The 14,978-nt window shown below is 39.6% G+C and overlaps 1 protein-coding gene across 1 annotated transcript in view; it reads left to right on the forward strand.

The window, feature by feature from the left end:
• Positions 1-211: 211 nt before the first annotated feature.
• becn1 (beclin 1, autophagy related) overlaps positions 212-14,978 on the forward strand; it is a gene marked incomplete at its 5' end in the record, with an annotated part of 119,963 nt that continues 105,196 nt past the window's right edge. Inside the window, 2 exon segments of the mRNA NM_200872.1 lie at positions 212-342; positions 465-529. Coding sequence (NP_957166.1) covers positions 216-342; positions 465-529 — 192 coding nt within the window.

Raw genomic sequence — 14,978 nt, forward strand, 5'->3', positions numbered from 1 at the left:
CAGCTTTGAAGAACGAAACGATCCTGGATCGTGTCAAATCGTCAATATCCAAATCCAGCTAACTGAGTAATCCACGTACGAAGAACGGACCCCTGAATTGAAAGTTCTAAAACAATCACAAAAACGAGCTAACTTCCACATCGTAGAATAAGGTCAATGGGACAGTTCCAAACAGATCCTTTAAAATGTTTTTTTTTTCTATTTCCTGCAGAAGCATGGAGACTTTGAGGTTTTCTAGTAACACCATGCAGGTAAGTTTTGTGTGCCAGCGCTGCAATCAGCCTCTGAAGCTCGACACATCCTTCAACGTCTTGGACAGAATGACTATCCACGAGCTCACTGGTATGACCATTCAACACTACACTTCTTTAAACTCATCTCTATGTAGCAAGAGAATGTTTAAAGTTATCTCTTTAAGAAATAGATTGTCTTAGACTTTTCTTTTTTCTATTTTTATTTTTCAGCTCCGTTAGTGATGGTAACAGCCAATAAACAACAAGACAGTGGTGAGAGCAGCAGCTTCCCTGAGGTGAATACACCACATATACACTTTCTTTGTTGTCTTAATGGCTCTCAAGTACATTTACAATTAGTCATTTAGCAGATACATTTGGCCTAAGTGACTTACAATTGAGGTATTCGGTAATTCAACAAGAAGAGTTAGAAGGGGGAGTGTTTTTTTTTTTTTTAGAGAGAGAGAGAAAAGTGTTTCTACAGCTGGCTTGTTAAGACCATTCACATTTTTTTTAAAGAAATCTTGAGTCATTGCGAGAAAGTTTGTGGTGCAAATCTGCAAAACTGTTGCAATTGTCGGTAAAAATAATAGATGAAAGAAGGCGTTTTCTAAAGGTGGTTTGCCAAGTCCCCTTACCTGTGTGAAGGACACTCAGAATGCATAATGTTTTTGATGTTGTAGTTGTCGCAAGAAGGAATGGGAACAGGAGATGTAAGTATATAAACAGTTTATTTAAAGGATGGCACTGAGAACTGAAACTCAATGAAGCTGATTTGCAAGATGGAGATGGGATGACCAATGGAAAGTATCTAAGGAATCAGGAACACAAATAGCTAGGTATGGGGATCAATGACAAACAGAGAGGGAACCAGGACAAAAAACACACTATTAAGGAGATATGCAAATACTGGGGATCACAAGAAACAAGAAAGGTGAATATCTATGACTAGATTATAGACAATGACCGCATGGAGAGTGCAGTGCTTCGTTGCTGTAATGAGGCCGAACACTGAGGCCCCATTTACACTAGTGCGTTTTAGTTTTAAAACGGCGTTTTAGAATGAAAACGATCCGCGTCCACACTAGCGTTGTACCTAGCGTTTCTGAACTGCTCTCCATCCACACCAAAACGCTGAAAACGCACATCACGTGACCACACACACATACTCTCAGGCAATCGTTGCCGCATTTCTACCCAGATGAGAGCTGTGCTGGTCGGACTGCTCATCAAGCATCTCTCGATGCATCTAATCTCACTATATTTGCTAAACGTGATAATTAATTAATCTTGTTGTCTATATCTAACGACATATTCCCTGACTTTGGTCTTTTGAATCGATTACTTGTTCACAGGTAACGTGTTTTGGCTGAGCGCAAAGATAGGTTAATAATTAATCGAACCACGTTCATTCTGTATATTGACTGATCGCTTGCCTTTATTTCCTATAATGTATAAACTTATTGTGGGTTATACTTTCATAATGGCTATTATTGATTATTAAAACTGACATTCAGCAAAGCAGAGTATATGTTTCATATTTTCAATGAAAATGAAAGGAGGCAGTGAGGTTATAAATATGCACACAGTGAAAATGCAGCACGGTGCCTCAGCATTTCAGCTGTCTGTTAAGTTGTTAATATCAAAATGAAAATAGGCAGTTCCTTAAATCATGTTTTCATTTTGTTGTTGAGAAAGTGAAACAAAGTAGCCATGATGATGTGAATAGGGTTATAAAGTACACTGTTCCCTTTGAAGATTTACCGTCCTCGAGGGTCTGTTTTCCATATCAAACTCTTGAAGTCTGAACTTACAAGGAAAGGATGCGAGACTGAACTGTGTGTGTAGGCTACTTAAAGAGCCCATTTTATGGGTTTTTGAAAATTCCCCTCCATGTAGTGTGTAACACAGCTCTAAGTGAAGTGAAGTATCCAGCTAAGGCTTAAATCTGTTAGTGTACAGTGTTTAAAACTTGATTCATCTATAAAAGAGTCGACTCATAGTGCTTCAAACGAGTCGCCTTGATACCGATTCATTAGGTGTTTCACCATGACGTATGAACGAACCCAAGTTATTCACGTGCACGCGCAAACCCGGGAGATTTCAAACCTGAGGCCCCGCCCTTTGACGCAGAAACCCAGACACACACACACAAACATGCCGGTCGATTGAAGTCACACTGCAGATGGATATATTGAGTCTCTACCCAAAGATGAAACCTCAGCATTATAGCCAAGCAGTTGGAAACTACTGGAAACTACATGCTACAAAGAATACTTCATCAGTGTTTGTTAAAGGAAGGATCAGTAAAGAGTAACTTACTGATGGACGTCAGGATGGATTTTTCTTCCTCCATTTCTCAAGTGTAAGTACGTGCGATGAAAGTTGTTGCCTCGTTGACTCTAGCTTGCAAATGTATTTAGTTGTGATTTGTTACTTGTAACCGCGTGTACTGTATCAGGTTAACTGGCTATATTCTCTTATCGCGTGCAAAGTCACGTTAAAAACGCGACGCGTGCTGCTTTGTTAACGGAGCTCCGTGGACGAGGAGTAGTGTGTGTGTCTGTGTGTGCGTGTGCGCGAGCTGTCGTCCGGAGGTGTGTGTTTTTGTGTGTGTGTGTGCGTGTGCGCGCGCGCGTTGTCGAGCAGGGTTAAGTGCGTGTGTGTGTGTGTGTGTGTGTGTGTGTGTGTGTGCAATATGTGTGTGTGTGTCTGTGAAAAGAGCAGAGTTAGAAGCTAGGAGATCTCCTCAACTGTTTTTGGAGTTTTTGCTCAATAAAATAGTTAGTCGTCTGTATTTTCACGTCCATAGTCTGTATTTACATTGACCCACTGGCAGCTAAAATCCACGCCTACACTATCGAGCGTGTATGAACTGATTACTTTTAAATTGCTGATTAGCTGTTTGGCATTTCACTCTGACTGAAGGCAGTCGACCAATCGCAACAGACTGTCATTGGTCCAATCAGCGCAGATTAGCTTCGTGCTAAGGAGGGGTTTGGGAACAAATGAATCACTGGACGATTCATACAGGAGTCGCTGGGATAATTAGGTAAAAATAAATGCAGATTATAAGACCATGAAAGTGTTTTTTGCATGCATATTAAACTGTTGTTGGAGACCCTTACAACCAAGATATGACCCTATTCATGTATAATATGGGCTCTTTAATGTTGAGGAAAAACCCCAATCAAATAGTCGAATGTCTGCAGCCCTGCCTCTGCTTTCAGATGTCTCCGTTTTCCTCCATCCACACAGAGACGGAGCAGCAGCGTTTTAGAATGAAAATGGCCTCTCCATCGTTTTCGAAATGCTCCATTTTCGGCGCTTGAAAACTCAGGCGTAGTGTGGACGGATGGCGTAACCGTAGCAGAACTTGTGCGTTTTAAAATTAAAACCGTTTTCTGCCGTTTATTATTCCTAGTCATTTCTCCCATAGGCGACTGAATCGGAAGTTCAAAGACAATCGTGAAAACAGGCGCACTTCCGCATTTTAGAATAAGGTCAATAGGACCAGATACAGAACACAAGACCTTTTTTGTCAGGGCCACATCTTTCCCAGTCTAATACCCCTTGCAATCTAGACCTCAACATCTCTCTGACCTTATAGATGGAACTTTCTTTGAGAATGATCGGAGGAGGGGATTCTTCTGCCTAACCAGATTCTGTGGAAACGGGAGTAGAATGGTTTCAGTAAGGACACATGGAAATTTTAAATTTTATATTCTAGGGGAATGTGCAAATGGTATGTGATTTGGGTTGATCAATTCTGTGATGGTAAAGGGACCAACGAAGCTGGGACTCCATTTTCAGCATCGTTGATGGAGACTCTTATCCTGGTTGGACAGCTAGACCTTTTGACCAATCTGATATTCAGGGGTGTTGCATTGGATATCAGCTGTAGTTTTATGTCTTCAGACAGCCCGTTGTGGAGATGATAGTGAGCTGAGTCCTAGACTTCCTTGCTCTTTTGGAACCAGTGGTTGACAGACGAAACATCGTAGGGTTCACCTAGGGCTGGACAATAATTCGATATCAATATATATCCAGAGCTTAAAAGTATTCTGGAGATCCGGCATGGTGAGAGAAAAAAAATATTTTAGAGCTTGCGCATGCGGTTTAATTGGGGATGCTCAAAATAACCGATTAACCGTTAACCAAAAAGGCGCGTTTGTGAACATTTAATAATATCAGGTAAACGATTAAAAAATATACTTTATATATTTTTTAAGTTTGGCCGCATAAGGGGTTTTATGTTTAATCGTTTACTGATGGCCGCCAGTGTTTTTATGTTGTTTATGCTCGCTCTGCGCGCCTCAAGTTTTGCCATTGTGCACTGTGTGCTCGAGTGGAAAAAGCGTGTTACCTCAGTCTTTTTTATTCTTCAGTCAAATTAAAGCACTGCAGGGTTTCTGTTGAGGTGACAGTGGGGTTGGGTTGTCAAGGCGACTATGGCAGACTTTTAAAGATGGAGGAGAGACTTGTGGTCGCTTTTTAAGTTATCCAGAGCTGTATTACTTTACAAATCTTGAATATTACAATATTATTAAAATTACAATTATAACATCGACAGCAACTCAACTCGCGCACACCAGCTGATTCAGTCGTTTTCTAGTGACATACAAAAGAGTGCTGGGCTTTTTTTTTTCTTGTCAACATAAAAGGTAGTGCAGTGCGCCGCGCATGTTTAAGGATTAAAAGAATTAGAGGATTAAAATAGAATTAAAGGATTAAAATATTACAAAAGTATGTTATTTTTTAGCCTACCTAAATATAAAAACCACTGCCTCCATGCCTTCATCTTGGGGGGCTTTTTCAGTTTATTCATGACAATTTGCTTTTGTATAATGTTATTATTAGCATTACCCCCCAACCCAAAAAAAGAAAAAAGTTCAGGCTCTTTTTTTACTTTAACCCCTGTATATTGCGATAGAATTTTTTTCAATAACGGTGATATGATTTTTTAAACCCATTTCCAGTATTTTGATATAAATTTGCATATATATATATATATATATATATATATATATATATATATATATATATATATATATATACACACAGTGAGTTCAATAAGTATTTGATCACCCTGTGATTTTTCAATATCTCCTACTTAGAAATCATGGAGGGGTCTAGAATTTTCACCATAGGTCCTTCTCAATGTGAGAGACAGAATCTAAAAATAAAATTCAGAAATTGCATTGTATGATTTTTAAACAATTTATTTGTAAATAAGTGTCAAATAAGTATTTGATCACTTGAGTCAAAAATGCTTAATATTTGGTACAGAAGCCTTTGTTAACAATTACAGAGGTCAAACGGTTCCTGTAGTTCTTCACCAGGTTTGCACACACTGCAGTAGGGATTTTGGCCCACTCCTCTATGCAGATCTACTCTAGATCTGTCAGGTTTTGGGGCGTTCGCTGGGCAACACAGAGTTTCAGCTCCCTCCAAAGATTTTCTATTGGATTTAGATCTGGAGACTGGCTAGGCCATTCCAGAACCTTGATATGCTTCATACGGAGCCACTCCTTGGTTTTCATAGCTGTGTGCTTTGGGTCATTGTCATGTTGGAAGACCCAGCCACGACCCATCTTTAATGCTCTGACTGAGGGAAGAAGGTTTTTGCCCAACATTTCACAATACATGGCCCCGTTCATCCTCTTCTTTAAACAGTGCAGTCGTCCTGTCCCCTCTGCAGAAAAACACCCCCAGAGAATGATGCTTCCAGCCCCATGCTTCACTGTAGGTATGGTATTATTGGGATGATACTCATCATTCTTCTTCCTCCAAACATGACGAATGAAGTTAAGACCAAAAAGTTCTACTTTGTTTTCATCTGACCACAGGACTTTCTCCCATCACTCCTCTGGATCATCCAGATGGTCCCTGGCAAACTTCAAACATGGGTTGACTTAAGCAGAGGAACCTTCCTAGCGATGTAAGATTTTAAACCATGACGTCTTAATGTATTACTGATGGTGGCTTTGGAAACGGTGGTTCCATCCTTCTTCACGGCATTGACCAGCTCCTCCTGTGTAGTTCTGGGCTGATTCTTGACCATTCTTAGCATCATTGATACCCCACAAGGAAAGATCTTCCATGGGGCCTCAGTCCGAGGGACATTGATGGTCATCATTAGTCTCTTCCACTTTTTGACAATTGCTCCAACGGTTGTTCTTTTATCACCAAGCTGCTAAATAAACGCAAAATAACAGGTCTTTGAGGGTAAGAAATCTGGCTGAAAAAGCAAGCGATCAAATACTTATTTGACACACTAATTTACAAATATTTTGGTAAAAAATCATCCAAAGTGATTTCTGGATTTTTATTTTCAGATGCTGTCTCTGGAAGTGGAAATGCACCTATGGTGAAAATTCTAGACCCTTCCATGATTTCTAAGTAGGAGATATTGAAAAATCAGAGGGTGATCAAATACTTATTGACCTCACTGTATATATATATATATATATATATATATATATATATATATAAGTACTTATATATATACTCCTACTTATATATATATATATATATATATATATATATATATATATATATATATATATATATATATAAGTAGGAGTATATATATAAGTACTTTATATATATATATATATATATATATATATATATATATATATATATATACTTTTTTTTTAATCATATGTAAGATCGTATACATTGCATGGCTGAATGACTTTCAGTGATAAGCCGTAAAGAGCGTGGTCATGTCACTTGCGTGATGACTAACATTACAGCTGCCTGCCAGCGCTCAGCAGTTCGCTCCGTCGCAGAAAGTTTTAGCTACAAAATAAGTGCCCTGAATACATATGTGAATAAACAATAAACCATAATTCCACAATGAACAAGTTTCCACAAGTAAGAATGCAGACGAATTAGTTAATGAGAGAGGTTCGGCTTTTTATTTTCCAATAAACAGAACCTAAAAGCGGGAACTCATCAAATCTGTTCCACCCGTTAGAACAGTGGTCAGGAACCTATGGCAAAACCCACCATGCAGCTTTTGCTGCAAAATACAAGCTGGGCAATAGCCAAAAGAAGGTGTGAGAAGCTCCAGCATAAACTGCAAATCTTTTACAAATAGCAAATAAGTTGAGTATGCTATGTACGGCAAATAAACTGTTTGCAGCAGTGCTGGATCTTGCTCCATGTAGGATTTAAATCAAACTTTGATTATCAAAACGTGTATATACACCTATAATTTACTCGCATATACTATGTTCAAAACATGTATGAAACTTGTGCATATACATATAAACTTGATGCATGCATACACCTACATACATATAAACTTTATCCTTACAAACACCCAAATTAACACTCACACACATGCATGTGGTATAGCACTCAAGCAAACTTACAAAATAAAATTCACAAACATATTTATCAGGAATCAGGTTATTGCAAAGCTGATGAAATAAAAGGAATGATAGTAACAGAGGTATTAATTCTGTTAAATAATCATAGTGTGTCTTTAAAAATAGACTAAAAAAATATATTAGAACTATTTTATGTTGAACCTTTTTAATTGAATTAGGTAATTATACAAAAATTTAAATAGACAGATATAACCCTTAAAGGACGTTCAAGATGAAAAGCAACCAGAACTATGAATTTATTCATCTGTTTGTAAAGGCTAAATACAAATAAAAAGTGAACGTTTATTAATTAATTTTTGTACTTTTTTATTTTTAAAAAATGTCATAAGAGCCTAGAGTTATTATAGACTTTGCAAATTCAGTTTGCAGAAATTTGTAGGTACATACATCTGTTGTGTGTGTTCTTGGCAGTTTTTTCCTGGTTTTTAAATTTTGTCCATATCGATTTCGGTATTATATTGTATCGACCCAAATTAAGAAATATATCGTGGCATAAATTTTTGCCATATTGCCCAGCCCTAGGTTCACCTGACCAGGAAACGGGAAGCTGATAACCGAGTATGCACTGAAAGAGCATGAGTCCAGTGGCAGGCTGGTGCAAGTTAGGGCTTGCATAGACTACTCGACTAGTCAAGCGATTGACTACTTCAACCACTAGTCTGCGCTGTCAGAAACAATCTACTGCTCGAGCTTGCACTGCATTTACATAAATGAAATCAAAATGACAAATGTAACCAACAAACTTCACGGTCCAAGGTTAAAAGCAGCCAACTACAATTAAGGATTAAATGTAATATTATTTTAGATGCCTGATATTAACACTATGGGGAATCCTCTTAAATGGTTATGTAATGAACATCGGTTTCCTCTACTATCCAAGCTAGAGAAATCATTTCTTGCTGTCCTACCCACTAGCACACAAAGTGAAATAATGTTTCTTTGGCCGGCAACACCGTAACAAGGCAAAGAGCAAGCCTGCATCCCTCTCACTTGGATGCGCTTTCACAAGCTTGACCGAATTCTGTGGCTAGAGGATGATCGAGGGGATGACCTGTGTTATTTATAAAGTTGGATGAAGTAAGATTCTATTCCTTATTTCTGTCGAAAACATTGTAAATACAATATGATTACATTGCAAGACATAATTGCGTTGCTGTTTTTTTCCAAGACTTTCTCTACATGATTTCTGCATGTTCAAATATTATGTATCATTTGTTTGTTTACTGTGTCTACGTATATTTTATTTAATATTTTAATAATTATTTATTTATTCAATTTATTCATAAATAGTTTATTTATTATTAATTTTCACTAAGGCTATATATTGTCACTTCGTCAACTTAGAATTTTAAGGTTCTATCTGCGTTCTGAATGATTTTGAGATATTGAGCTTCAAAGTTTTTGCATTCCATATACCAAACAATATGTGTGTGACAGTTCTCTTTCATACATTAACATGACAGAGATGTAGGTTATCTTACATTTGCAAATTGGGGTAAAAAAAAACATGGTAAATGCAGATAGAACCTTCTCATTGTGACAAGTCATTTTCCACTTGGAATCTGGCAGATCATTCATTGAAGCATTACTTTTCAAGAAATACAATCTTAAATATATAAGTTTGTGTTGTAACAATACATACGCTTAAAAAAGTAACATTTTTGCTTTCTATAACATTTATTTTATGTTTCAGGATTAATAATTTTTCTTGTTTAAATTAAGCATAAAGGTTACGCTAATTTTTTTTTTCCAGTGTAGATGTTAATTCCCAAATACCCTTATCTGTTTACTGAATGATGATTATGATCTAAACCTAAACACTTCCCAACGCAGGATATTTCATACTGCACTAACTCCAGCCAAGAAGGTTATATTTAAAATATGGCATGGACCCTCATTCCCAGCGGATAAAATATGGCTCATTGAACTAAAGAATATTGCACTGTTAGAACGTTCTACTGCAAGAATTAACAGAGCTAAACCCCATACAATCAAAGCATGGTCTGATTTTATTGAGAAAATTTCTTATATAATAACTAGTTAATTCTACCCCAGAGTTTTTCTTTTTCTGTGTATTGTTATTCATTTATTATTTTATTGTCTTTATTTTACTATTATTATTATTATTATTATTATTTTTATGTTCTTTATGTATTTTCATTTAATGCAAACCCTGGCTTGTATATAGTTGTTGCTAGCTATGTATGCTAGCTTTGTTCTGCATTATATATATAATCGAAAAAAAAAATAAAATTAAAAAATTACACCTTTACATCACACTATTTCTTTTTTTAATCTACTCAGTGCAATGTTCAGACCCAACTGTATTAACTGCATCAGCTAAACTCTCCCACTCTATTTTTTTCTTTTGTTACTAAATTCCGGAGAACAAACTTGCAAATAACAAAGTTTTTCTCCAGTCTATCTCCGAAAGCAGCACCTCCAATTCACATTCTGTTCAAAGTCTTTTTGCTTGCGTTTGCCATTGCTTTTTCCTTGGGTTTTGCCAAAGTAGAGTGTTACGGAGACGATTTTTCTCTTCAGGTCCCAGACCTTTCAAATCCTCAAAAATTGGCAGAGTCGAAATAGCACTATGGTGCAAAGTGTCTTTATTTACAGTGCTCAGTAGAAAAAAATCCCCCCAAAAATAATAACCAGCAAAACAAAACAAAAAAATATATATTTACAATACAAGTAGCACTTGGCTATCGTTTTCTTTCTGCAAATAAAGAAATCCAATAATCAACTTACTTTTCCACACCACTCTACAACCTTACTCCTACACCCCACCCCATACTGTGCTCACTCTGCCCTTTATATAGCAGGGGAGACTGGTATGAAATGGCTCATATCATCACAGCAGGTAAGTATCAAATAACTATATCTATAAACATTTCATTGATCAACATTTTAATTATATGTATACACTACATTTGCATACTATACAGTTTTACCCCATAACTAATTATTTTTATATTTTCCAGTTTTTATAAACCACTTTTGTTTTATTGTCCCGGACAATCTTTCTCCCCCATACATACAACAAATAGGATCTCCGGCCGGCCGTCCCTTTTGCCCATGCGCAGTGCACGCTTGTGCATAAAATGAACGCGTTAGGCTTTTTGGCCCTTTTGGCAGTCCATAGCCATCTTGGCGCAGCCCGGAATATCGACGAGACGAGACAAACACAAACACAATTGAACAACAGGTAAGTGAATATGCTTCATGTAAGTGTTATGTATGCTTTGTGATAACGGATCGGATGTATATCGGGATCATTAACTAGAAATGTGTGCGTGTTTGTCTGTATGTATGCGTTCCGGCAGCAGCGCGACTCCAGTGTGGACCCTGTGATCGGCTGATGGTGAGTATGGAATACAGTGTTTTAATGGATGCGTGTGAAGGAAAAAAGTTTATATGTAGTTCTGCCGCAGGTCAGTGACAATCTCCTTTGTCACATTACCTCACCCTTCTCCAGGATTGAAGGTGTGCGACAATCGAGACAGGTAATCGGCTATGATGTTCTCTTTCCCTGCCTTGTACCGTATTTGGAATTTGTATGGCTGTAAGGACAGGTACCACCGAGTCACTCGGGCATTTCGATCTTTCATTGAATGGATCCATGACAGTGCCCTATGGTCAGTTTCTAAGTCAAATTCTCTGCCTAGTAAATAATATCGGAGGCTTTCCAAGGCCCATTTGATTGCCAATCCCTCTTTTTCTATTGTTGCATATCGGGTTTCCCTTGGCAACAGCTTCCGACTTAGATACAGCACAGGATACTTCTTGTAACAGCACCGCTCCTATTCCTCTGGCTGATGCATCTACTTGAACCAGAAATCTCTTTGCAAAGTCAGGGCTCCTCAGCACAGGAAAGGTACAGAGACATTCTTTTAAGTAGGTGAATGCGTGCTCACAGTCCACCGTCCATGGTACTAGATTCTTTACCATTTTGGTTGTCAGATTTGTTAAGGGTACAGCTTTCTCAGAAAATTGGGGAATGAAACGACGGTACCATCCAACTAGTCCAAGAAATGATCGTACCTCTTTCTTGGTTCTCGGTCGTGGACAATTGCGGATGGCCTCCACCTTATCCAGTTGTGGACGCACCTCACCATTCCCAAGCTGAAATCCCAGGTATTTCGTATCATGTTTGGCCCACTCACATTTTGTGACGTTCAGGGTCAGTGCTGCTTTCTGGATCTTGTGTAAAATCTTGTGCAAATGCTGGAGATGGTCTTTCCAGGTGTTACTGTAGATTACCACATCATCCAGGTAAGCTGCACTGCAGTCCTCACAATCTTGCAGTATTAGATCCATAAGGCGTTGAAAGGTTGCTGGGGCCCCATGTAACCCAAAGGGCATGGTGGTAAACTGATAGAGGTCGACTGGTGTCCGAAAAGCGGTGTATTCTCGGGAGGCCTTCTCTAGTGGCACCTGCCAGTAGCCTTTGCATAGGTCCAGCGTTGTAATATATTTTGCTCTCCCTATCCTTTCAACGAGCTCATCGATACGTGGCATGGGGTAGGCATCGAATTTTGATACTGCATTTAGCTTTCTGAAATCCAGGCATAGCCTTAATGTCCCATCCTTTTTTGGCACAAGGACTATTGGACTACTCCAGGCACTTGTAGAGGATTCAATCACCCCCATGTCCATCATCATCTTGATTTCTGCCCTCAATGGAGTTATCAAGCTCTCTGGTACTCGATAAGGTCGTTGCCTGATTGGTGTAGGGTCAGTCAGATAGATACTGTGCTCCACCAGGTTAGTCCTTCCTGGTTGTGTCCTCAGAAGTTCCGGGTAACTGTGTAATACATCCATCAACTCGACTCTCTGTTTTTCCTCTAGATGGTCTACACTCACCACTGACTGGAACCTTCTCGGAGTCTCCTCATCTAACTTGTCCTCTTCCTCTTCTTCTGGTGCATCCACCTTGCAAGTAAGCATAGCCTTCTTCATCATAGGCTCACGTTCTCTCCATTCTTTTAAGAGGTTGGCGTGGTAGGTTTGACTCTTTTTCCCTCTTTCAGGGTGTAGTACTTCGTAGGTTACAGGTCCAGTCTTTCTGAGGATGTCATAAGGTCCCTGCCATTTCGCCAGCAGTTTATTTGTGGATGATGGTAGGAGCAATAGTACCTTCTGTCCAGGTTGATATTCGCGCTGTCTGGACCACTGATCATACCACAATTTCTGAGCTTTCTGGGCTTTCTCTAGGTTTTCTTGTGCTTGTTCGCGGTATGTGTCCGGTCGGTCCCTCTTCTGTTATACAAATCTGACAATGTTGGTCTCTCCTTCTCCTGCAGTATTCGGTGCTTCCCAGCTTTTCCTCACCAGCTCCAGGGGTCCTTGGACTCGCCATCCATAGAGGAGCTCAAAGGGTGAGAACCCTGTAGATGCCTGTGGCACCTCACGGTAGGCGTAAAGCAGAAAAGGCAGCCATTTGTCCCAGTCTTTCCCGGTGTCGTTCACAAACTTTCTCAGCATCCTCTTGAGGGTTTGATTAAACCGTTCAACTAAACCGTCAGTTTGTGGGTGGTATGGACTTGTCCGAATCGACTGAATGCCCAACTGCTCATGTAGTAACTTCATAAGGCTTGAGGTAAAGTTTGTACCTTGATCAGTTAAGATCTCATCTGGGAATCCAACCCTGGAAAACAGTTGTATTAGTGCTGTTATTACCTTTGCTGTGGTGATGCTACGTAGAGGGAAGGCTTCTGGGTAGCGGGTGGCATAATCACAGATCACTAAAATGTACTGGTTGCCTGTGCTGCTTTTTTCCAGAGGCCCGACAATATCCATCGCTATCCGTTTGAAGGGAGTGGTGACCACTGGCAATGGATGCAAAGGAGCTCATGCTGACCTGCGAACAGAACTGGTTTTCTGGCAGACAGCACATGTAGAGCAGTATGTGTGTACGTCAGTATACATGGATGGCCAAAAGAAACATGTACTGATGCGATAGTATGTTTTTTGATGGTCTAAGAGTCCTGACCATAGGATGGTGTGTGCTAGGTGCAAAATCAGTGGTCTGCAACATTCAGGAACAACAAGACGTTTGACACCATCAGACAAGACATACAGTACATCATTTTCAACTACATACTTTTCTGCCCCAAGAATCTCAATTGTATTTGCCCCCTCACATACTTTTTTAAACAAAGGTCTTAAGGTAACATCATCAGCTTGTAACTGGGCTATGTTGGTTGGAATGTCCCAATCAGTAACGTGCAACCCCTCAGTTTTCTCTTTTTGTATGGGTGAACCCAACTGTTTTTCCATGCGGCGTTTCCGCCGTGACTTCTTAGTTTTTCCCTCCCCTTGAATTAAGCTGTCATCCAAGTTTGGTAGGGGTTCTAAACCCACTTTAGCTTGTGCACGTGTCAGTACAGGACATGACACACCAGAAGTAACATCTGTACACCCATCAGTCTTTTTTAACAGTTCACTCACAATTGGTAGATCCCATCCTAATACCATGTCTACGGGTAACCCTTCTACCACTCCAACAGTCATCAAATATGGTTGGACCTTAATTAGAACAGTTATCTCAGTGGTAGGGTAATTTTTCTGGTCCCCATGAACACATAGAATGTTTTGTGTGTGTGTAAAGTCAATGCGAGTTGCTGGCACATAACATTGTTTTATCAAAGACATATTGCTGCCAGTGTCAAGGAGTGCATTCAATGTCTGTCCATTGACCACAACATCTACATGCTGTTTTGCATGTATAACCGTATCTTTCTCATAGCCCTCTCTTGGGACATAACAAAGACTTGTTAGTTTGGACTTTCGTACGGGACAGTTTGATGCTTTATGCCCTTCTTGTTGGCAGTAAAAACACACAAGTTTTTTGTTAGGAACAAAAGAAACAGTACCTTCATCTCCTTTGTCAGTGTGTTTGGCCCCTCGGTTTGCAGTAGCCCGTGTATGCGTCTGACCTCTGTGTGCATTCAGGTATTGTGTGGCCAGCCTGGCAGCACCTAGTCCATCCATGGGCTCATGCTCTTTCACCCAGGTTCGTACTTCATATGGCAGCACTCGTAGCAACTGTTCCAAGATGATGACTTCTCCTATCTCTGCCTTCGTGCTCCGCTCCGGTTGAACCCAGCGTCGGTAGAGGCCCTTAAGTCGATTATAGGTCTCTGTGGGGGTTTCTCCAGCAGGTGTCACCGTCTGCCGGAATCGTTGTCGGTATGATTCTGTTGAGATGTCAAATTTTTCCAGCAGTGCCTCACGAAGATCCTCATAGACATCAGCCCGATCTTCATCCATAGCGAGGTATGCTTCTAGTGCTTTTCCGGAGAGAAGAGGAACCAGTCGACACGCCCACTCTACCTCC

Source organism: Danio rerio, chromosome 12 (genome assembly GCF_049306965.1).
Source record: "Danio rerio strain Tuebingen ecotype United States chromosome 12, GRCz12tu, whole genome shotgun sequence".
NCBI classification, from domain to species: Eukaryota; Metazoa; Chordata; class Actinopteri; order Cypriniformes; family Danionidae; genus Danio; species Danio rerio.